Genomic DNA, 23,455 nt, shown 5'->3' on the forward strand with positions numbered 1-23,455 from the left:
GGTACAGAAAGGCCCTGGATCACAGCCAGGCCCCAGCTGGCAGCAAAATGCAAGAAGATGTTCAGGGGGAAGTACTCCATGGCTCAGTCTTGCAGGCTAAAAGCAATATGGCAGAGAAACACATAGAAAGCTCTGTTCATAAATCTGAGGCATTACGGATTTCCAGCCAGATATTTCATCCGTTCATTTTTGAATCAGAACATGAAGTTCAGCCTGCTCAGGTTTCTTGGTCTTTATCCACCTTTTCTTCCTTGAGATTTTCTCAGTGATGCTGCATGTATCCAATCCTATTCTATTGTTGGCTTTCTACTGCCTGCCCCCTTCTGCTTCCACAGCAGCTAAAGCATTTGTCAACCTGAACACTCATTTCCAACTAAGGTTAGAGTAAGGATCATAACATAGATTTATCCCCTCCTCATTTGCCCATTTGGTTGTTTCTCTTCTGTGTAGAGATGCATATCTCAATCTATAGTTCTCTGCATACCCACTTCTAGCTCATGAGTGGATTTTTTAGATGTACACAGCAAGAATGAGCAACCCATGGCTCCCTGTTTGGTGGCCCTGAGAAACCCACTCTATAAAGAACAGGAGGGGAATCTCACTCCTAGACCCTTACAGGGGGAGTAGTTCCCCTCCAGAGAGGAAGGCATTGCTTTGCTAAAAATAGATAGTTCTGTTTAAAAAACAAAAAGAGAAACGTTGAACGGGACTGTTGTCTGCAGCAGGACCTGGGAAGCAAAAATTGGCTCATGGACCACTGAGGTTTCTCATCCCGAGTTTATTTATTTATTTATTTGTCCTATTTATACCCCGTCTTTCTCTACCCCAAGAGGGACTCGAGGCGGCTTGCACATGGCAATTATTCAGTGCCTTAAACACATACAACATTAAGCTTAAAATCCTTTGAATTAAAATTAATACATATTAAAAATTTAACTAAATTCACAAAATTATATCAAGAAGGTTTTAACAGCAGCTATCATTGCCCTCTGGTGGCACAGTGGGTTAAACTGCTGAGCTGCTGAACTTGCTGGTCGAAAGGTTGGTGTTTCAGATCCAGGGAGCAGGGTGAGCTCCCGCTGTTAGCCCCAACTCCTGCCAACCTAGCAGTTCGAAAACTTGCACAGGTGAGTAGATCAATAGGTACTGCTTTGGCGGGAAGGTAACAGCGCTCCATGCAGTCATGCTTGCCACAGGACCTTGGAGATGTCTACGGACAACGCCAGCTGTTCGGCTTAGAAATAGAGATGAGCACTACCCCCCAGAGTCAGACATGACTAAACTTAATGTCAAGGGGAATCATTGCCCTCTTCCCAAGGCCAAATGCTACTGAATAGTTGCTGGTTTATCACCAACTTGAAATCCAGTTTATTTGAACGTTGTTTTTATTGTATAGCAGTAGACAATGTCCTCCACACATTATATGTATATATCCTTTCTTTCTTTCTCTCTCTCTTGCCCATGCACATTCGTGGAAGGGTAAAGCTTGCAAAAATTCAAACATGTTCACTATTTCCAGTGCAACTATGAAACTTTTTTTTCCTTTCACAGCTGTTCCCTGCATTTTGTGAGTGGTGTTTGGCATACACAAGGGAACACTTTTCAATTGACCATCCTCTTCCTTTCCTCCTTTCGGGCAGCATGTTGCCCAGCAGTTGCAAAGCCTCCTCCAATGGCTAATGGGCGCACCGGCTGGCTTAAAAATGAACAGAGCTTTGGACCAAGTCCTGGGCCGATTCTTCCTCTATCACATTCACCTCTGGATTAGTAAGTGTGGCTGTTTTAACTGTGATTTTTTTAAAAATCCTTTGTTTCTAGGAGAGAGGAAGCCAACCTGGCAGGCCCCAATTGTCAGGGTTACAACTTTCTTCATTAATTGGGCATGCTTGTTGGGAACTATAGATCAACACATCTGAAGGGAACCAGGTTGGAAAAGGCCTAGAGTTAGGTATTCTCTCTGCCATTGCTGTGAAAGATGGGAGTTGATGATCCAACATGTTTGGAGGGGACTGAAGAAAATTTATTTATTTATTTATTTACAGTATTTATATTCCGCTCTTCTCACCCCACAGGGGACTCAGGGCGGATTACAATGTACGCATATATGGCAAACATTAAATGCCAAGACAAACAACAGATAGAGACAAACAGTCAGAGGCTATTTAACTTTTTCTGGCCGCCAGGGGTGCTATCACTTTCATTGTCGCCTGAGGACTGAGAAAAGCGGTATATAAATGAAGTAAATAAATAAATAAATTGTCCATCTGCGACACTGATGAAGTACTTCTGCATTCCCTGCATGCTTTTTGTTGGAGTGCTTTGCTGGAGTCTTTTTTATGGCCTCGTAAATTTAGTTAAATTAGCCTCCCTACACATAGGTGGTACCTAATTTTCCTACTTGACAGATGCAACTGTCTTTCAGGTTGCAAAGGTTGACAACAAACTACACAATTGGTCGGAAGCTCACTCCGACCCAGGCTGGCTTCGAACTCATGACCTTGTGGTCAGAAGTTATCTTAATGCAGCTGACACTCAGACAGCTGCTCAATAAGAGAAGTGCCAACAGGACATAAGTGTGAGTGTCTACACCCTCTGATTGGACCACTAGTCTCCTTGCCTTAGCCTAGGGCCAGCCAAGTACCTGCCCAAACTACCAGCAAGACTATCCAAAAGAAACAACATTAGTTAGTCTTGCAAGATATTGCCACCACTTGCTTCTCTCCAACTCAGCCTGAGTTTTAGGAAGACACTGAGGATTTCTTTGAGTTTTAGGAGCAGCTGAGGACATGATCCCACAACCTCTGATCCCAGAAGATCAAGGCCAAAGAACAAAACAGATTTCACCAGCAATAACATATGTATGTGTATCTGTGTGTGAGTATGTTTGCATATATGCAAACCAAAATGAAATACAAGAAAAAATATTTTGAAAAGTATAGAGCACAGCAATAAGGGGAAAAAACATCATGGAAAGAGTAAGCAAACCAAATCAAGTAAGACCCCTGAATGCTCCAAAGCAAAAGCCTCTAATCAGATACACCCAAAGTATGGGTTTTAGATCAGTTACATGGAAGGTCAACCACAGACACAGCTGTTGTACCCATTTACGTAGATGATCCTAATCCACTAATCAGACTCTTGCAGAGTCCAGCATTTTAGCGGGTTTTGCCAACCCAGTTGAAACCAGTTCTTACTGAGTAAAACACCATGTTCTTACCAGCACCACTGAGGAGGAAATAGATAACAAAGCTTTTAATAATGATACAATTGTGTGCATGGGTCTGCATTTTGGCAAGCAGAGCCAATTGGGAAACTTGTGGGCAAACCCAGATTTTCCCTGCCTTGCACTGGTTTGGAACACTGTTGCTTGAGGGGGGCATTTTCTTAGGGCCCCCTTCCATCTGGGAGTAGTTCTGCCAGGAAAAGCAACTGTCGTGACCTCAGTATGGGGTGAGCACTATCCATTAGGCTTCCTGTGGGCGGCACCATAAAATGGAAAGTCTCCATGGCAAAAACAGACAACCAATAACCAAACAGTCCTATAAAACCAAGTATTAAAAAACCACAAGGAAACATATATCACTGTGGGGGGAAATTCTCCCTATATAAGAAAGCATATAATTAGCTATTGCTGTTTTTAATATTTTGCTAGTGATGCTGCCTCAGCAGAAAAAAGGCCAGGGCTGATGACGAAACATGTGATTTCAACCAAAGCTGTACAATTAATAGTTTCTGGGTTGGGTTCATCTCTCAAAAAACTTTCCCTTGGGCCCTGGAGATATCACTAAATTTCAGACATGTTGTGTTCAAATGCTTTTCTAGTTTCTTTCATAACACAAAGCTGCTGTGCTTCCTCTTTCTAGGATTTGCCATTGGCACCTTGGCTGTACCAGAGTATATCTGTTGTATAACTATCAAACCATGATAATCCCATGTTATTCACTTCCATCTTGTAATACTGTGGAATCCTGGGAGTTGTAGCAGGGAAAGCTAGAGACTTTGTAAAACTGCAGATCCCGTGATTCCATAGCATTAGACCACAGCATTTATTGTGGTGTCAAACTGCATTAATTCTGCAGAGGTTAGATGTGTCTTAGACTACCTTGGAGAATATAATAATATGCTTTATTTATATTCCACCCTATCTCCCCAAGGGGACTCAGGGCAGATTACAGTACATATATAAGGCAAACATTCAATGCTGTTATACAGTTAACAAAGACAGACAGTGCATAAACAGTGGTAAAGGCTTCCCATCTTTTTCCATCTCTGGTATTTGGAGGCTGTGCTCAACTCTGGCCACAGGAATGCTGTCACTCCATCTTTCATGCCGAGGAGCTTTGCTGCCCTTAAATACTCTCCCAATTGAATTGCCGGCATGTCCGCATGGGCGCCTTTAATTACCACCCTGCCAAAGTTTATCTACTCACATTGCTGTTTTCGAACTGCTAGGTGAGCAGAAGCTGGACTGACAGTTGGGAGCTCACTCCAACCCAGGCTTGAACTGTCGAGCTTTTGATCAGCAAGATTTTCTGCAGCTGGCAGTTTAAAAGCCCGGCCCAACACAAATGCGTAGCCCGACGCAAATTGAGAAGCCATTTGTGTCAGCTAGAAGCTTGATTTTGGTGAAAGCTTAATTTCCTTTGCATTTTCCCCTGACAATCTCTGTGGAAATGCTCTTTTTAAGAGCTCATCTTTCCTTTTATTGTTATCATTCAGGCTATATCCACCTGATGTCTCCCTTTGTTGAGATGATCCTGTGGTACGTCGGCTTGTCCGCCTGCCTTGGCCTCACTGTGGCCCTTTCCATCCTCTCGGACATCATTGCACTCCTGACCTTCCACATCTACTGCTTTTATGTCTATGGAGCAAGGTGGGTGTGCTTTAGTCACTTCTGCTTGGCCGTAGCGCTGAGGACCATTTTGATTCATTTCTTACTCAATATGGCTTAGCAGATAATGTCTCCAAGCTGGGTTTACCGCAATTCTTCCATTTATTGAGTGACTTTTAGGCGAGTCATGTGCTTTCACCCTCAGTTCCTCATCAGCAAAATGAATTAATAGGATTTGGCTCAGGATGATTGCTGATAATCACCAGCAAAATTTGAAAATTAAGAGAAAACAAAAAACAGGATTTTTCAGCAGAAGACCCTGGGAAACTGTTGGAACGTGTGCCACGTTTTCTATATTCAGGAATATCCATTGGCCAGCATTGCCAAACAGAAACTTTAAATAGTTATGCTTGGCACCATCAAATTCTATAGAACTAGGGAAGGATACTTTACTCCGCCAATTTTTTAATATTTTTAAAATGAAACTTCTTACCCAGGTGTTACAGGGATCTCCCTTGGAGGTGAGGCTGGAAAGTTATAATTACTAGAAGATTGTACAAAATACGCTTCTCTATTTTTGTCTGTTTGCTCAACCTTTAGTCTCAACAGCCTTAGTCAGACTTGAGTGATCACTGCCTTCAATAATAACTTCGGCAGTTCTCAACCCGGAAGTCCAGGATGTGCCTATTAGGGATATTCAGAGATAGATTAGAACAACCGGAAAGAGGAATTTGCCAGTACAGCTTTTCGGCTGCACACATTACAATTGCCAAAGATTGGAAAGGGGAGAAAATATTAAACATTAAAAATTGGAAGGATAAACGGTGGGACTTTGACAGATGGCTAAATTTTCTAGCAATTTGAAATATGAATATGATGAAACATTTGAAAGAAACTGGAAGCTGGCCTTAGCATACTTGACGGGAGATTTTAAGAAATAAAAACAAAAGGAATTTATTGCGCTAGAAGTACAGAGGGTTAAATAAAATGTGCATAAACTCCGCGGGGACCAGTGATGGAAGCCAAGGTGGTGGGTAGCACTGGGAGTGGGTTGAGGGGTAACTTTACTGTGAGTGGCGGGTTGTCTACGTATGTGTATGTGTATATGTTTGTAATGTATATGGTGGGAGTACTACATTTATTTATTTATTTATTTTAAATTATAACTTTGGCAAGCAGATACAATCCGGAAAGTTTTCACCAAATCAGTTAACCCATGTAGCAGACTCCAAGCATCAGTTCATTTTTTGGGAGGTATGTTGGATTACAGCTCCCAAAAGCCCTTGCCAGGATAGTTAATAGTAAAGAATACTAGGTTTACATCAAAATACTATAAAACGTTCCAAGACATCCTCATACTGCAATTACAAAAGGTTATGAATAAAATAATGGGGGAAAAAATAATACCAGAATCCTGGAAGGCTGCAATAATCACGTTAATACATAAAGAGAATTCAGATAACACAATGGTCAAAAATTATAGACCTATATCATTATTAAACGTGGATTACAAGATATTCACAGGTATACTAGCCGCCAGGTTAAAAGACCTACTAAGAACCAGGATAGAAGAAGATCAAGCAGGCTTTCTCCCAAAACGCCAACTAAAAGACAATATAAGAACAGTCTTAAATGTTATTGACTATTATGAAAAAAATAAATAACCAGAAAGAGATAGCCCTAATGTTTTTGGATGCTGAGAAAGCGTTTGACAACGTTAATTGGAATTATGTCAACGCCGTCTTAAAAGAAATGGACATAGGATATGACTTTCTGAATGCTATAGAATCAATATACACAGAGCAAAAAGCAAAGCTTTCAATAAATGGCCAGCAATCAACAGAAATCCCGATAACAAAAGTCACTAGACAAGGCTGCCCTCTTTCCCCGTTATTATTTATCCTGGCACTTGAGACCCTTCTATCCAACATCAGGAAAAATACTGAACTGAGAGGTTTAAGAACTAAGAACCACACTTTTAAAATACACGTGTTTGCAGATGATATAGTATGCTTTATAGAAGACCCTAGAAACACCATAAATAACTGGATACATGAAACTGAAACTTACGGGGAGGTGGAAAGATTGAAGATCAACAAGGATAAGACACAGATTATTACTAAAAACATGGGAATAGAAAAAAGAGAGAAGATTCAAGAAAGAACAGATATTAAGGTAGTCCCAAAAGTAAAGTATTTAGGAATAATAATTGCACCCAGTAACTCACACTTGATAAAGAACAATTATGTTAAAAAGTGGACAGAAATTAAAAACAAATTGAAAAGATGGGAACATCTAAACCTCTCTCTCCTGGGAAGAGTGGCAATCACTAAAATGAATATACTACCAGATCTCCTATTTATTTTCCAAGCGCTCCCAATACTAAGAACAAGCAATATGATTCAGAAATGGCAAAAAGAGATACTTAGATTCATATGGAAGGGGAAAAAGCATAGGATAAGTGCAAAAAAATTGTTTGATGATAAGAAAAGAGGAGGCCTAGCTCTACCAGAATTACAATTGTACTATGAAGCGGCAGCCTTGACCTGGATAAGAGATTGGGTAACATTAAAAAAGAAGAAAATCCTTGCCTTGGAAGGCTTTGACATTATTCAAGCCTGGCACGCATATCTCTGGAGGGGGAAGGACAAGAAAGAAAGAAATTTCAAAAACCACCCAATATGAGCCGCACTCATGCAGATATGGAACAAATACAAAGAAAGACTCCATCAAAAGAACACCTATGTGGTTCTCACCCAATGAGGCTTACCACAAAAGGAAATTACCGAGAGAGAAATGGTTGACTTATAAACAACTAGTCAAAATGGAAAATCAAGAAGCGAACCTCAAATCACAAGAAGAACTTACATTAATAGACCCCACAATATCATGGTTCCAGTACCACCAAATAAATGAAAATTTCAAAATTAACAATGCAATAGGCTTCGAAAAGAAAGAGACTTTTTGGGATAAAATAATAAACACAGATACAAAACTAATCCAAATATATAACCAGCTATTAACATGGATTACAGAGACTGAACTAATAAAAGACAACATGACAAATTGGTTGAGAGATATTGGACGATCTATTCTATTAGTGAATTGGGAGGAGATATGGCAAAAAAAGATCAATTATACGTATGCTACAGATCTTAAGGAGAGCTGGTACAAGATCTTCTTTAGATGGTACCTAACACCAGAAATTTTGGCAAAAATAAATAAGGGTAAAACGAAAGACCTATGTTGGAAATGCGAAAAAGAAAAAGGCAATTTCGTCCATATGTGGTGGGGCTGTAGAAAAATCAAAAACGACTGGCGACAAATTCATAAAAACATAGAAAAGATCTTAAATATAAAACTAAATCCAAGACCGGAGACACTACTGTTGGGAATATTAGACACTAAAATAGAAAAAAAAATAAAGATAAAGCACTTTTCTACTTAATTGCAGCTGCAAGAATGACACTAGCAAAAGTGTGGAAAACAAAGGAAATTCCCACAGTAGAACAGTGGATAGTGAAGATAATGGATATAGTCAGTATGGAATACTAACTCAAAAAAATCTCACTCAATAATGCAAAGCCCAAGAAAACGGACTGGAAAGCAGTCTTAGATTTTGTTAGAGAACAGAACAAAGAGATATATATCATGGATGTGTAATTAAAACCCAAGGAGAATAATGACAAAAAAATAGATAAAAATAGTAATAAGCGAAGAGATTAATATGTTTGTGGGAATATAAATGGTTTTTTCAAATAAGACTATGGAAAGAAAAATGTAACACTTTGTATTAATGTTAAAATTTGAACAGGTATAAACAAGGACAAACATGTGTAACTGATGCAATGGATAGAAACAACCTGGGTAGTCCTGGAAGTAAAAACTATCTTCCCCTTCCCCCTCCCCCCACCTCCTGTATAGTGTTCCCTGTCCCCACCCTGCTCTCCCCCCTCCTTTCTTCCCCACCCACACTCCAAGGTCTATGTACCCCCCCCACCCCCACTCCTCTCGACTCGACCCCTTTCTTTTATTGTAAATGTGGAAAATTTAATTTAAAAAAAAAAGAATACTAGGTGATATATTTTAGAAAGATGTGGAGGCCTTCAGGACCCCTATCCCTGTTTTATGCTTACAAGTTGGAGCTCTCTCTCTTGAGTCTTGGATCAATGTCTTTTGTCACCTACCAAGCAAAGCATTGCCATGTGGTACTTCCCTGAACCACTAGGGGGCACCATGCTCTTTTTATGTCACAAATAGAAAAATGGGGACTAAGTGCCTGTGTGCCCATTGCGATGCATCCCAATTTATAACAGCCGTTCCCAACAAAATCTTAGTTGCTTAATCTTTAGTATGGAATGAACAAGGATAATAAAAGGAAGCCACAGAAGCAAAGCAAAGTTTCACAACAGATATCCTGTCTGTGAATACAAGGGCAGATTTTCCTTCTTAGAACAACCGCAAAGGCACCAGATCCCATCTGATATTGGAAGTTAAGAAGGGTCAATCCTGTTTCTTGGAGGGAAGACTGCCAAGGAATACTGCAACCTATATTTCGGAGGACAAAACAAGAGAAACAACATTTTGCCAGTTTTTTTTTCCCTTTGAAATTTAAGTTCCCCTTCCAGAGGAAGTCCAGGTTAAATCCCTGCAAAGGCCTCTTTGATACATACTGTAAATATAAGGAAGAGTAGGAGAGGTCTCTTCTTTTAATGCTTCTTCAGCAGGAGTACATGCATCAGGAGTCCAGAGTATATGCCTTCCGGATGTTGTTAGACTGCAGCGTACATCATCCCTAACAATCCTTGCCAATGGTAAGAGATAAACGGAGTCACAGACGATCAACGCATTTCCCACCTGTGACTATAGAATAGTTCTTTGGGACTGCAACTTGGGCTGGCTTTTGGAATGCAGATGAACTGCACTGAACTGAATTATATGGCAGTGCAGACTCATATAATCTAGTTCAGAGGAGTTAATCTGCATTGGGAAAACTGGATTGTATGGCAGTGCAGATCCAACTTTGGGTGTTGTCCCTTCAGCCTGATGGTGTCTCCTCCTCTGCATCTAGACTCTACTGCCTCAAGATCTATGGCTTGTCATCCCTGTGGCGCTTGTTCCGTGGGAAAAAGTGGAACGTCTTGCGGCAGCGAGTGGATTCCTGTTCCTATGACTTGGACCAGGTAGAGGCTTTTGGGAAGGAAGAGGGAAGAAATTCAAGTTATAAGGGGAATGAACACAGGCAGGTGCACTAACAAAGACCTTAATTTGACATTATTTCCAATAGCATGCTGTTTTCCCCCATTAGTGTCACGATATGTCATTGCGTTGGCAGGAACAGCTGCGATTAAAGCCTTGTTTTGTTCATGAACTAGATGTGCTCGTGGAGGAAAGCACCACGCATGCTGATCGCTATAGATGCCGGCGCATACTACCAGTACACGGCTCCGTTTTTACTCCTGGCTTATAATAATATGACACAGAGAGAGCCTTCCTGTTTTTTAGCGGGCCCTGAATGTCACCCTTCTTTGCAGGCCAATTTTCTTACCCGCTTTCAAGCAGTTATCTCTGAAGGGGGCATCATCCTGCGAAGCCCTCTGGCAGGTGCCTGATGCCACATGAGTCAGAGCACAGGGTGTGATAATGGGGCGGCAGTGGCAGGGAAAGCAATTGGAGCAAAAGACACCAAATAATTACAGCCATACCCAACAGGGTTGCCATAGTTACCTGCTGCTTTGTGTTTCGATTAAAAGGCCGACTTAATTCACATCGAAGGCCCACACGTTCCCATCGAGATGTGGAAGGAATATATATATCTATATCTATATCTATATCTCCTTCTTGCCTTTTTTCTGAAATGTCAAGGGAACGGCAGAGGCAGCATTGTAGCTGTCCTTCGCCCCCACTCTCCCCCACTGTCCAGGTCACATTTCGGGGGGGGGGGGGGGGGGAGATGGGAAAGAGTTGGAAACTTGAGCTTTTTAAACAATCCTTCCACTCTGTTTTATTCCTTGGCTGGTGGCTAGCCAGAGTTTGGATTTTTTTTTACCTTGAGAATCAGTTTTTATTTTTCTTAACTTACTTTTGTAACTTCTTTAAGCAGACGTAACTGCTGACTTTTCTGTGAGGGTGCCCATGCATTTCTAAGCTTGCCGATGTCCAAAAGGAACTCGCTGCTGTTAATCTTTTTTTGCCAAAGCAGCATTGTCCCTTGTTGTATAATAACAACAACTACTACTACAAAAGCTTATACAATACGAGGATTTAAAGATGGAACTGCAAAGACTGGCACAAGCACTCAAGGTGGTCCCAGTGGTGATCAGCACACTGGGTGCAGTGCCTAATGACCTTGGCCTGCACTTAAACACAATCGACGCTGACAAAATTACCATCAGCTGCAAAAAGCCACCTTACTGGGATCTGCGCGCATTATTTGCCGATACATTACATAGTCATAGACACTTGGGAAATGTCCGACGTGTGATCCAGTACAACAACCAGCATAGTGATCTTGTTTGCTGTGTACTAATATTGTTGTGTTTCAAATAATAATAACAACAATAGCAACACTTTATTTATATCCTGCTCTATCTCTCCGAAGGGACTCAGAACAGATTAGAGCAAACACTGATAGGCAAATGTTCAGTGTCTTTAATATAGTGAAATCACAATGACAAATGAATACACAGAACAATGGTAAAGGCTTCCTTTTCATCTCTGGCTTCTTGAGGCGGTGCTCAACTCTGTCCATGAAAAGGTGCTCTTTCTCTATTTCCAAGGAGGAGCCTGTTGTCCGTAGACACCTCCTGGTCGTGCTTCACTGCCATAGCTGCATGGACACCCTTTATTACCTTCCTGCTGAAGTGGTACCTATTTATCTACCCACATGTGCATGTTTTTGAACTTCTAGGTTGGCAGGAACTAGAGATGTCAGTGGGAGCTCACCCCAACCCACAGCTTCGAACTTCCAACCTTCTGTTCAGCAGTTCAGCAGCACAAGGGTTTAACTTATTGCTCCAACCGTGGCCCCCAGATCACGGCTTCTTATGCCTTTTCCACTCCTGACCCCTTTCCACCCCAGAAATTTTGAGGTCATCCCCCAGATATCTAGGTATATAAAATAGGTGTAAACATTTAACATTTACTGATAATGGATCATCATCTGCATGGACTTCAAAAGATGTTCCTTTCTGTGGGGTACAGCATTGTTTGCAGAGTTCACTACAAACTGTTGTTTCTAACAGATTTGTGGAAATGGGTGGCATTCAGAAACAATTTTTTTAACCCAAAACTTGATCAAATTACATTAGCCTGTGCTCCCATAGTCCCCCAGCCAACCTGACTAGTGAGAGATTGTGAGAGCTGTCATCTTCAAATGACACCAAGCTCTGACTAAGCCTGCAGAGATCCTGGTGGGGATTTTATCTCAGCCATCAACACATACCATGCATAGTCTTTGTACTTCCAGTATGTAGAAGGTCATTTATTTATATGTTTTGCAGGGTTCCCAAGTAAACCAGATGTTCATGAAAGCAAGACTGTGGCCTTTGGCCTTCCAGATGTTTTGATTTCTCTCCACTGGCTGTGTTGGATAGGGCTGGTGTACAAAACAGCTGGAGGGCTAAAGGATTCCCATCCTTGATATTGTCTCCTATTTTTTGAGACTTGGAGCATTAAAAATACATCTCTTCTGGTTCGCTCAATATACTGTGCTGTCGAGAGAGCCTTCGTAAACCCATAATTATAGAAATGATAAAGAGAATGTACACAGAATTTTTTTAAAAAAACAAAAACCATAGTGCTGTCTTTCTAAGAGGTTGAAAAGAAGAATTTCTCACTCTTACAGCTTTGTATTTCCACCATGCTTTAGATTTGTTCAGGAGCCCCTGGTGGCGCAGTGGGTTAAACTGCTAAGCTGCTGAACTTCCTGACCAAAAGCTTGGCGGTTCAACTCCAGGAAGCAGGGTGAGCTCCAGCTGTTAGCCCCAGCTCCTTCCAATCTAGCAGTTTGAAAACATGCAAATGTGAGTAGATCAATAGGTACCACTTTGGTGGGAAGGTAACGCCGCTCCATGCAGTCATGCTGGCCACATTTTCTTGGAGGTGTCTAAGCTCTTTGGCTTAGAAATGGAGACAGGCACCTTCCCCAGACTTGGACTCAACTAGACTTAATGTCAAGGGGAAACCTTTACCTTTACTTAGATTTGTTCATATAGTTTATCTGTGCTAATCCTGGGTTATTTAATGGGTTTTTTTCCTTCCCCAGTTATATATTGGCACGCTGTTATTCACCATATTGCTGTTTCTCCTGCCAACAACTGCACTGTATTATTTAGTCTTTACTTTGGTAAGTTTGCCTTTCTTGGGACTATGTGGAGGTGGTAAAGTAGGATACAATGAAGGCAGTAGGGGTAAATTTTGTGTCCCACTGCCCTTTTATTTTGCCTTAGAAAAAACTAATAACTTCCAGGGGATACAGTTAACCACTCTAGTCTTTTTCAGACTTTTTCCTTGGCCTCATTTATATTCATACAGGATTTTTTTCCTTTCCCTTTAGTGGGGCTGTGCAGACAGATTCTCTAGGCCCATACATACACTTTGTTCAATGATTGTGAAAGCACTTGCCTGGATGATACCATAAATGTTTGTGAGTGGTATGCTGGATGCAAGTGAAGATCCCAGGGCAATAGGGACCTTACTGTGTACAGAATTGATGTGTACATCATAGGATTGCTGGTTCTGTATCTGTAAGGGGTCAGTTACAGTGGCTTAGGAAGTCTGACTTGGCTATGATAGTCCATGCTCTGGTTACATCCCGTATAGACTACTGCAACACGCTCTACATGGGGTTGCCTTTGAAGACTGTCCGGAAGCTTCAAATAGTCCAACTGATGGCAGCCAGATTGTTAACAGGAGTAGCACTCAGGGAGCATACAACTTCTCTGCTGCACCAGCTCCACTGGCTGCCAGTCTGCTACCGGGCACAATTCAAAGCACTGGCTTTAGCCTATAAAGCCCTAAACGGTTCTGGCCCAATTTACCTATCCGAATGCATCTCCCCTTATGAACCATCTAGGACCTTAAGATCATATGGGGAGGCCCTGTCCTTGATCCCACCTTCATCACAAGTATGTTTGATGGGAACGAGAGACAGGGCCTTCTCAGTGGTGGCCCCTCAGCTATGGAACGCCCTCCCTAGGGATATCAGATTGGCTCCCTCCCTCCCTCTTAACGTTTCGGAGAAAAGTTAAGATATGGTTGTTTGAGCAAGTGTTTACAAATGCAGAGTAACTGGCATGGAAATGGAATGACTAGACCATGGAACTGGACAATGTTTTAACAAGGAGATGCCAATGATGTTGATTTTATTGTTTCTGTTATGGTTTTATATTATTTTTAATGTGTTAATTTGTATTTTGATATTATGTGTACTGACTTGTTGTAAACCGCCTTGAGTTGCCGACAGGCTGAGAAAAGCAGTATACAAATACAGTAAATAAGTAATAAATAAATATGCTGCTGGTACAAATCTAACCAGGAAAAATATTCTTCCAGCTGCGTCTACTGGTGGTGGTTGTACAAGGCCTGATCCATTTGCTAGTGGACTTCATCAATTCGCTGCCCTTGTACTCTGTCCTTCTTCGGCTTTGCCGATCCTACAGACTCGCCTGTAAGTTTGACAGCTCTCTCATTTCCCACCTTGCTGGTTGTTTTCTACATCTACACCAATGCTCACACAACCCTTTCCTATGTTTGCTTTAATTTGAGAAGCTAAATAGAAAATTATTTCCCACACCATTATCCTCTAGAACAGGCATGGGCAAACTTCAGCCCTCCGGATGTTTTGGACTTCAACTCCCACAATTCCTAACAGCCAGTAGGCTGTTAGGAATTTGAAGTCCAAAACACCTAGAGGACCGAAGTTTGCCCATGCCTGCTCTAGAACCCAGTAACACAATTATTGGGAAAAGGAAATTCAGAATGTGGATTTTAGAAATATCCAGAACACATTCATTCTGAATCCAAAGATTTTAGAAATATCCAGAGCACATTCATTCTGTATCCAAACTTCAACCATAACACCAAGAAATACGTTTTTGACACACAGCTTCCAGATTGTAAATCCCAATGGTTTTGAAAAAGAACTTTTCCATACTCTGACTAAACGTAGCTTTATGCAACTATATATAATGCATAATTGTTAACATAACATCAATATAACCCTGACATAGGAGTTGGGTGCTTCTCCCTGCTGCTGGATAATGTTGATTAAAATGTCGGAATTGCAACCTAACATCTGAAAGTCTGCAGAAATCTGTATTTGTGCACTGTCGTAGTCAGTTGATCTTTTTAATTATTTTATTAGCTCTATTTTTACTCCACCTTTCCCCCAACCCAATATAGGGACTGAAGGTGGCTAAAGCCCATTACCTTCCCTCACCAGCCTTTGCTTGTGTCTTTTCAGCTGGTGTCAAATTCCGGGTTCTTGAGCAGGAGTCTGGGAAACCTCTTCGGCTTTTAATGCAGGTAAAGGGCTTCACTGCCCAGAGAGAATGCCTCTGCTTTTGTGTTTTGTGCCTGTCAGTTTCCATACTGGCTCTTGCATGCAATATGGCAGAATAAAAACCCACAGGAGTGGTGTCTGCAGCTACAAAAGAATAAAAATTATGCTTAAAAGAGGCACTACAGGGATGTGGATCAATGAGATTTCAACTCCCAATGGCATTCACAGCTCAGTGGTAGCTATTGTGCTTTACACATAGAACATCCCAGATCCAATACTGGATGTCGCTAGGCTAAAAATTCCGTTAACCCTCTCCACTGGCTTTACTGATGTGAGCTTGTGTTTAGCCACATCTGCATGGCCAAGAGCAACCATCCTCCATTAAGAGGAGTTGTAATTAAAACAATATTCCCCAGTTTCTCTTGTGAAAAGGTGACACTATAATAACAATATCCTTCTGTACTGTACAGAAGACCCATCATGTTCAATAAATAATCTGCTACACATGATTTTTTTTTCCTTGGGAGGTCCATTGGAAGAATGTGAGGATAATTCACAGAGGGGGAAATCACTACTTCGATTTGCTCAGCAAAAACACTAAGTCTGTAATACTGTACATCCAGTGTAGTTTTATACTTATACATACTTGTGCATTCCTTTTAAAAAAGGCAAATGTGGAGGTGGCTCCAGGTGCTCTGGAAGCATGCTGAAAGCCAAGGTTTGGAGATATACTGAGTACAGACGTATCAACATTGCAATAATTACTTTAAAGTCTGAAGGCTGACAAAAAGGATTTTCGGCGGGGAGGATGACTTGGGAGGAAGCTTTCAATTGGCACGTTGTGAATTGCACACACTTCTTCTCCCCATCCCCTCCAGTGTTTTGTGAAATTGTATAGCTCTTATCCCCAACATATGTGGCTTGATAATGAAGTGTCAGCTGGGTGTTTTTGGATGCTGTCCAGCCCTGAAGAGAGCCTGGTCCTCTCTGAGCTCAGCTCAAATGGAAGTGGTTTGCTGGATCAGGGCCAGAACACTTCTGATATATATTGTATAAGGTCAGACCTTATTGTATAAGGTCAGACCCACAATTACCCACTTTTACCAGGCTTTTTTTTTTTGTAGAAATATATAAAATTATGTCTTGGCATGACAAATCTCCAATGGCTGAGATGCTTAAAAATCCCTTCTTGTCCTCACCTCCCTTTAGCTAACTGTGACAGAAGCTGCACTTTCGGGTAGCATGTGTTCCAGTCTCATTGTGCTAATTGTCTTCCACACATTGGGCCAGAGCTTCTGCCATTTGCCAAATGCTCAAGCTGTTAGTGCTTTTATTTAAGTGCATATTAATGGAGATATCGGAAATGTTCCATCCAGTGCATGGGCCAACTTTGGCCCTTCCTCCAGGTGTTTTGGACTCCAATTCCCACAATTCCTAACAGCCTACCGGCTGTTGGGAATTGTGGGAATTGAAGTACAAAACACCTGGAGGGAGGGCGGAAGTTGGCCCATGCCTGCTCTATTCTGCACAATACTATGTTAATGCCTCTCTCTCCTCTTTGCCACCAGATCAATCCTCTCCCATACAGCCGTGTGGTGCAAACGTACAGGCTCCCAACATACAGCTGCTACCCAAAGGACTCCTGGGTCTCTCTGTGCAGGAAGCTTTTTGTTGGAGAGTTAATCTACCCTTGGAAGCATAAAGGAGAAAAACAGGCGGGCTCCAAAGAGTGAACATTGCAGAGGAAGGGCCATTGTCCAAGTCATTGCCACCTTGAAACCAGCCGTTGCAAAACGGTAGCCAAACACACAACTCTTTTGCAAAGATCTTTGTATTATACCAGAGCTTTCTGGGCCTTTTTCCAGGCGGTCGGGGAAATTGCCTCTCACCATTTTTTTTGTAATGAAATGTTATTTCATCCTGAATTAGAGCTGCATCCCTAGAAAGCAACAATGGCCATAACCTGACGTGATTCTTCACAGTGTCTGATAGAAAACCGATAGGAGTGTGAACCATTTGAATGTGGAAAACTGACACTAGCCATGCCAACTGGAGAGCTCTGAGAACTGTGGTCCAGAAAATGTAACTTTTCCAGGTTTTGCAAATAATAACCCTATATAGTATAGATTTAGCATGATATTCTACTTTTTGGAGCAAGAAATCCACAAGGAATCTCAAAAGCCAAAGGGGTGATTGAGTTAAAGTTGGTTGACTGAGAAAAAAATCATTGGTTAAAATGGTCCACCTTATGGAAACAGCTGGTGCCTTTAGAAAATTGTACAGAACGTTTGGTGCCACAGGCAGAAATAACATAGAATAGGGATAAGTTGCTACACCATAAGAAAGAAGAGCAGTTCAACGTAGCATTTTTTCAATTTAGAACTAATAACATGTCAATGTGAAATGAAACCACTAAGTCAGTTTAGAGAGGTTTTTTTTGTTGCCTATTTCTTATGGCGTCTTTTTTCTGGATCCAATTCACAATGCTGTACAGAGGAACACTATTTTAAACATAGAAGGAAAAAAGCAGCCATGTCTGGGCATATACTTATACCAGGTGGACCAGAATATACACTCGTATTTTAAACTACATTTCACTTCTGGAGAAAATGTTTAGAAGTCCTCTTCCCTTTTTTATGTGCCTGTTTATCATTGTTGGGGATTTGTTGACCTGGGGAGGCAGCATGTTGGTGCTGCTCCAGTAACAGGCTGAGGGGAACAAAGCAACATCTTCCCAACTAAAAAAAATCCTTGTTGCCCTGCAGACCTTGACGTCCTGCTGTTTGTGCAGTAAAGGAACATTCTTCCTTGAAAGAATTCTTCTTTTCCTCCTTGCAAACACAGATAAAGCCCTTACTGGCCATTGCAGTCTCCTCTGTGCAGAAAGGGAGGTCCTCTCATTTTCATGCTGAGCACAACGGCCTTTGATTTGCTAATGCCAGCCCTCCCCAATGCAAAAAGGAAGGCTCGCCACTCAGTCTTCCCAGCCTGTACACTGACAGTCCCTGCCTTATATAGATGGCCAAACCCTGGAGAAAGCAGAAGGGTTTTCTCCAATTTTGCCCTGAATAGGGCTGGGGTTTCCTTTTCCTTTCTGTTAGGATATCTTTTCCAATAAAAATAATGTATGTGAACACCTCTTGTGATCATTCTAGTGGTGTATCTGTGTTAATCTGCCATTGCAAAAACTATATTAAACCTTCAAGTCATTCCCAACTTAAGACAACCCAGAGGAAGCTATCACAGGGTTGGCAATATTGTCTGGAAAGGGTTGCCATTGCTTGTTGGCTCAATCAGCATGTGATGGCATCAATGGGAAATATGTTCTACTTCAGAAAAAGAGTGTTTTCCTTGAATGTAATTCAACCAACAGCCTAAAATGTCACCCATGTGTATGTCATGCATACATCCTTTTTTTGAGCAATACAGTATGCAAGGGGTTCTCGTGCCCATATCATGGCTGCTTCTCAAAAGAAAACCTTCCTTTAGGGCAGCACTTGATTTCCATCAGATAGGATTATTAGGCAAATCTGCTGCTTTTCTGCAGTGGAGACCAAAGACAACCTTTTGGAAAAGACAGGAGGGTCTAATTTTGAGAACTCCCATTGTGTGGGAAGCTGGGCACTGGTTTCATATTATTGGTGCTGTGCAACTCTTTGAAGTTTCCCCTGTTTGCACTATAGCAAACAACTTTCCATTGCTCCCAGGCCAGCGTATGTATGAATTACTTTGAAAATCCATTGCAGTGTCAAAAATGATTTAATCTCCCTTGCAGTTGGAAAAACAGAGGGATCAGATTGTCCAGTACGGTCCGCTAAATGAGAAAAGAATATGAATTTGTACTTTCCTCTCCTTCCCGAAACTGCGTCTGTTGCTTTAGCCCTGGATCAGATTCAAACCACTGAAGCCATCTGGTGAGTCAGGGTTACAAACCAGCTGATCTCAGGAGCTTTCTGTTTGTCTAAACGTGTGTGGCAGCTGGTACATGCATGTGGATATTATTCACAGCATTCCATTTATTTATTATTTATTTATTTGCTTTACTTCTATACCGCCTTTCTCAGCCGAATGGCGACTCAAGGCGGTTTACACAGTAAAGATCAACACAACAACATCAAAAGGCAATTAAAACACATTATACAAACATATCAATTCAAAAACAATCATTATCATAAACGTGCGCCTCAGCAAACAAATCAGAATCAGAATCCGCAATCAGAATCCTTTATACCAATTCCTATGTTCAGTTGTACCATCTTACTGTATTTCGTTGCACTATTTAGCCAAACGCTTGTTCGTAAAGCCAAGTCTTGACCTTCCTCCGGAATGCCAGCAATGAAGGGGCCTGTCTGATGTCCACAGGTAGGGCGTTCCACAGCCGAGGGGCCACCACCGAGAAGACCCTGTCTCTTGTCCCCGCCAACCGCGCCTGCGATGCGGGCGGGACCGAGAGCAGGGCCTCCATGGTGTAATTGCTCACGAGCTGGCATTCTAAATCTTCTCAGTGCAAGATTTACCCCCAAAAATGGAGGAGGCAGAAGAAAAGGGCCAGGGTTACATGGGAACTTTGCCCTCCCCTGTTCCCAGATCTGCAAAGCATATGTTCAATGTGCCAGAGGACCTGAATTCAATCCTTGTCATCTCCAGGGAAAGATTCCTTGCCAGACACCCTGGGGATCCATTGATAGGTAGTGTATTGCAGGCAAGGAGTGGGAAGAAGGGAACACGGATCCAGTGACAGATTTCAGCCTCCAGGTGATCTTAAAAACCTTGATTCGCGTTGTCAGTGGTTTTTAACAACAGCAAGTCGAAGCAAAACAGTGATTTGTTTTCTATGGTTCTTGTATCAGTAATTTGTCTCTTAACTTCAGTCTTCTTCAGCTGTAAAAGACCTGCTTTTGACCAGGTGTTTGTACGTCAAAAATTGGCTTGCCAGCATTGGAGCAGTATCAGGATTCCTAATCTAGAGCTACTCAAGTGTAGGTTAGGACACCAAGCTAGTAAGAGAACGGCAAAAAATAACTGTTTCCAGTGACTCGGCTAAGCCAGTCATTTGCATCCGGTTTTTCATTATACGTCTCTCAACCACTGCTTGAAACTTTGCTCTTCTACTTGGACTGAAGTTGCTAATACAAAACCAAGCAGATCCAACAACTATGAAGTCTGCATACATCTGGTATAGACATTGCAAGCTAGTTTAAATGGTATGCACTGCTAGGGACTTTCCTTTCATCCCAACATGATTGCTGTGGGGATGGCATCATGCTGCTGCTTCCATCAACAGCTTAAGTCACACAATGTATTCTAAGGACTAAGGGTGTGATAGCAAAGCAAAGTATGGAGATCGTTTTGAATGTGCATGAACATACTGAACTGGTATGGAGCTCACCAGCCTCATGCATCACATTTTCAGGAATCAAGCATCACACTGGGAAAACAGTCATTTTCATACCAGCCACCAAAGAAATGCTTGTGGATGAATGCAGTCCATAGCTCAGATATCAGACTTGTTGACCTAAATCTTCTTGTATTCTGATCCAAAGAAGAGCCATTCAATCCTAGATTTATCTAAGTGTTGACTCACCCTTCAATGGTTCTACTCTAGTTGAAAGTCACCAACAGGATGCAAGTTGTTCAAGCATAAGAACAGAAAGAAACTTGAGTTTTAAGCCGTAAATTAGAAAACAAAACGAAATATGAGCTCAGTCTACATGATATGGTCAGTATAAGCATGCAGCTGAACTGCTCTGTTTTACTTAAATATAAGTACTAATGCCCACTAATCTGGATTACAATCATCACACAGTAGTAGAGGAGTTTTTACTCCAACTCTACTGGGTTGGAGTAGAAGCCTTCGACAGTGCATCCAACTCTACTATTTGTCATTGAAGATTCCTCTTCTGGTCTGCACCATGCCTGCCCCAAAAGTAAGTGATGCCTTCCTTTCTTTTTGCTTCTGTAGATGGGACCCTGATGACAGTACATTGCACCAGTCCTGTGATGCACATTGGAAGTTGTGTCATGCTGCAGCTATCTAACCATGTTCCCAAAGATCTGATTGCAGATATGTATTGCCGAAGGCTTTCATGACCCGATTTTCCTAGTTTCCAACAGACCTCACAACCTCTGATGATGCTTGCCACAGATGCAGGTGAAACGTCAGGAGAGAATTCTTCTAGAACATGGCCATACTGCCCGAAAAACCTACAACAACCCAGTGATTGCAGACATGTTTTTTAAAAAGACGGAACTGTTGCCAGATTGCCACTGGAGCTTCTCTGGTGGCACGGCTGTTCATGAAAGGAGCTCCCCAGCAGAGCAATTCAGCCTTTGTAAATTTTCCATCTGAGTGCTTTGCTTTTGGCTGCTGAATCGCCAAGAGGAGAGAGAGATTCTCGTGTGAATTGAGGCAGGAGTTTGTTTTAAAACCCTGCTCTTCCCATTCCCCTTGAAGCCCTGACTTCCTTCCCAAACCAGTCTTGCTTTCAAGCGCTGCCTGGCTCTTAACAGTTCACTAGACAACGCCAGCCCTGAAGGCAACATGCACTACAGTACATTGTCCTCTGTTTAGTTTGGGTGTTTTTGTTTTAAATACGTAATGGCAGTCGGGAAAGCATTGTCTACTCAACTTTTAGCTAGCCGATCAGCAGCTGATAAGGGTTGTGACCAAATCTGGACTGCAAGTGGTTCGCTTTTAACATTTATTATAGTTCTATGCTGTATCCTGCCATACCAGAGTCATTTGTTTGACCCAGGGAGCAAAAGGAAGGGCTCAGCCAATGCCAGCCCAATATTGGTCACTTCCCGGCCCTAATTTCCTACCTTCCTTCACAGTTCTTTTTCTAATATTTGTTTTCCTCCCCACACCCAGTTCAGCAATAGTTGGGAAGTAATTATTTTATCACCAGAGGAAATTGCCAATAATCATCATAATGTATTTTATTTATTCCCTGCTTCTCCTGATGGCCTGAGGTGGGGTACAGCAAATTAAAAAACAAGTGAACATGAAAATACAATAAATTACATAGATAAAAGCACACACACATGCACACACACCTATATAATAAAAGTCAGTGTTTGTGGGTATGTATGTATCCAGCTGGCAATGTATTTTTCTGGCTGGACTCCAACTTCCAAAGAGCAGTGCAACCCCCACTAACAACAGTGCTGGACCTAATTTGGGACTCAGCCCCCCCCCCCCCATGACCCACTTTATGTGCGGTTTGGGAGAGGATGGACCAAAAATTATGGGATTTGCAGTCCCTTCACCTGCTTCCAGACACCACTGCTACCCCCAAAAATGATGTACCTGGACCAAACTTGGGGTGCAGACCCCCCCCCCCCCAATGACCCACTTTATATGTTGGGGAGATTTGGGGGAGGGTGGAACATGGATGATGGGATTTGCAGTACCTTCACCCTCTTCCAGTGACCACTGTGACCCCACCAATTACCTACTAATGGCAGGTGAACCAAACTCTGGACACAGACACCCCCACCCCATGATGACTATGTCCTTGATGAGGTTTGGGGGAGGATGAACCCACAGATGATGGGATTTGCAGTACCTTCACCCACTTTCACGGGCCGTTGTGACCCCCACAAATGACAGACCTGGACAAAACTTGGGATGCAGACCTCTCATCACTGACTTTATGTCTTGGTAAGGTTTGGAGGAGGACAGACCATGGGCAATAGGACTTGCGGTACCTTCATCCACATCCATGGATCTGCACTAATTTCTATTAGGTCCACTTATAACATTCAAAAACAAACAGTGCCTTTTTTTAATAACCCGAGTACTGTTGGGTACCCAAGCTAATGTGTGTGTGGGTGTGTGTGCGCGCGCGCATGAGCAGGAGAAGATAATCCTGTCAGGAACCTGGATTCAAACCACAATACTGGTAGTTTTCTTTCCTAAGGGAACATTTACAAATGAAGAGAGTAAACCTCAGGTGCTTCTATACTGCAGACCGAAGGGAGTTGAGTCACAAGACTGTCCCTGCCATTGGCCAGTGTGGGTTGACTGCCTTGGGCAAGAGCTTTGCATGTCATGTAAAGATTGCAAATTGATTTCTATTGGTTTTCCATTTGCTGCTGGGCCTCTGGCGGCAGAAAGT

The 23,455-nt window shown here is 42.1% G+C and overlaps 1 protein-coding gene across 3 annotated transcripts in view; it reads left to right on the plus strand.

Moving 5' to 3' along the window:
• PIGQ (phosphatidylinositol glycan anchor biosynthesis class Q) overlaps window positions 1–18,469 on the plus strand; it is a 33,037-nt gene extending 14,568 nt beyond the window's left edge. For all 3 annotated transcript variants that reach the window (XM_060786218.2, XM_060786217.2, XM_060786219.2), the window contains exons 5-11: window positions 1,641–1,767; window positions 4,720–4,873; window positions 9,903–10,014; window positions 13,098–13,178; window positions 14,387–14,501; window positions 15,297–15,358; window positions 16,904–18,469. In XM_060786218.2, the coding sequence (XP_060642201.1) occupies window positions 1,641–1,767; window positions 4,720–4,873; window positions 9,903–10,014; window positions 13,098–13,178; window positions 14,387–14,501; window positions 15,297–15,358; window positions 16,904–17,068 (816 nt within the window). In that variant the 3' untranslated portion in view covers window positions 17,069–18,469. The remainder of the gene's footprint in view (window positions 1–1,640; window positions 1,768–4,719; window positions 4,874–9,902; window positions 10,015–13,097; window positions 13,179–14,386; window positions 14,502–15,296; window positions 15,359–16,903) is intronic.
• Window positions 18,470–23,455: the final 4,986 nt, after the last annotated feature.

Source organism: Anolis sagrei, chromosome X (genome assembly GCF_037176765.1).
Source record: "Anolis sagrei isolate rAnoSag1 chromosome X, rAnoSag1.mat, whole genome shotgun sequence".
Lineage (NCBI taxonomy): Eukaryota > Metazoa > Chordata > Lepidosauria > Squamata > Dactyloidae > Anolis > Anolis sagrei.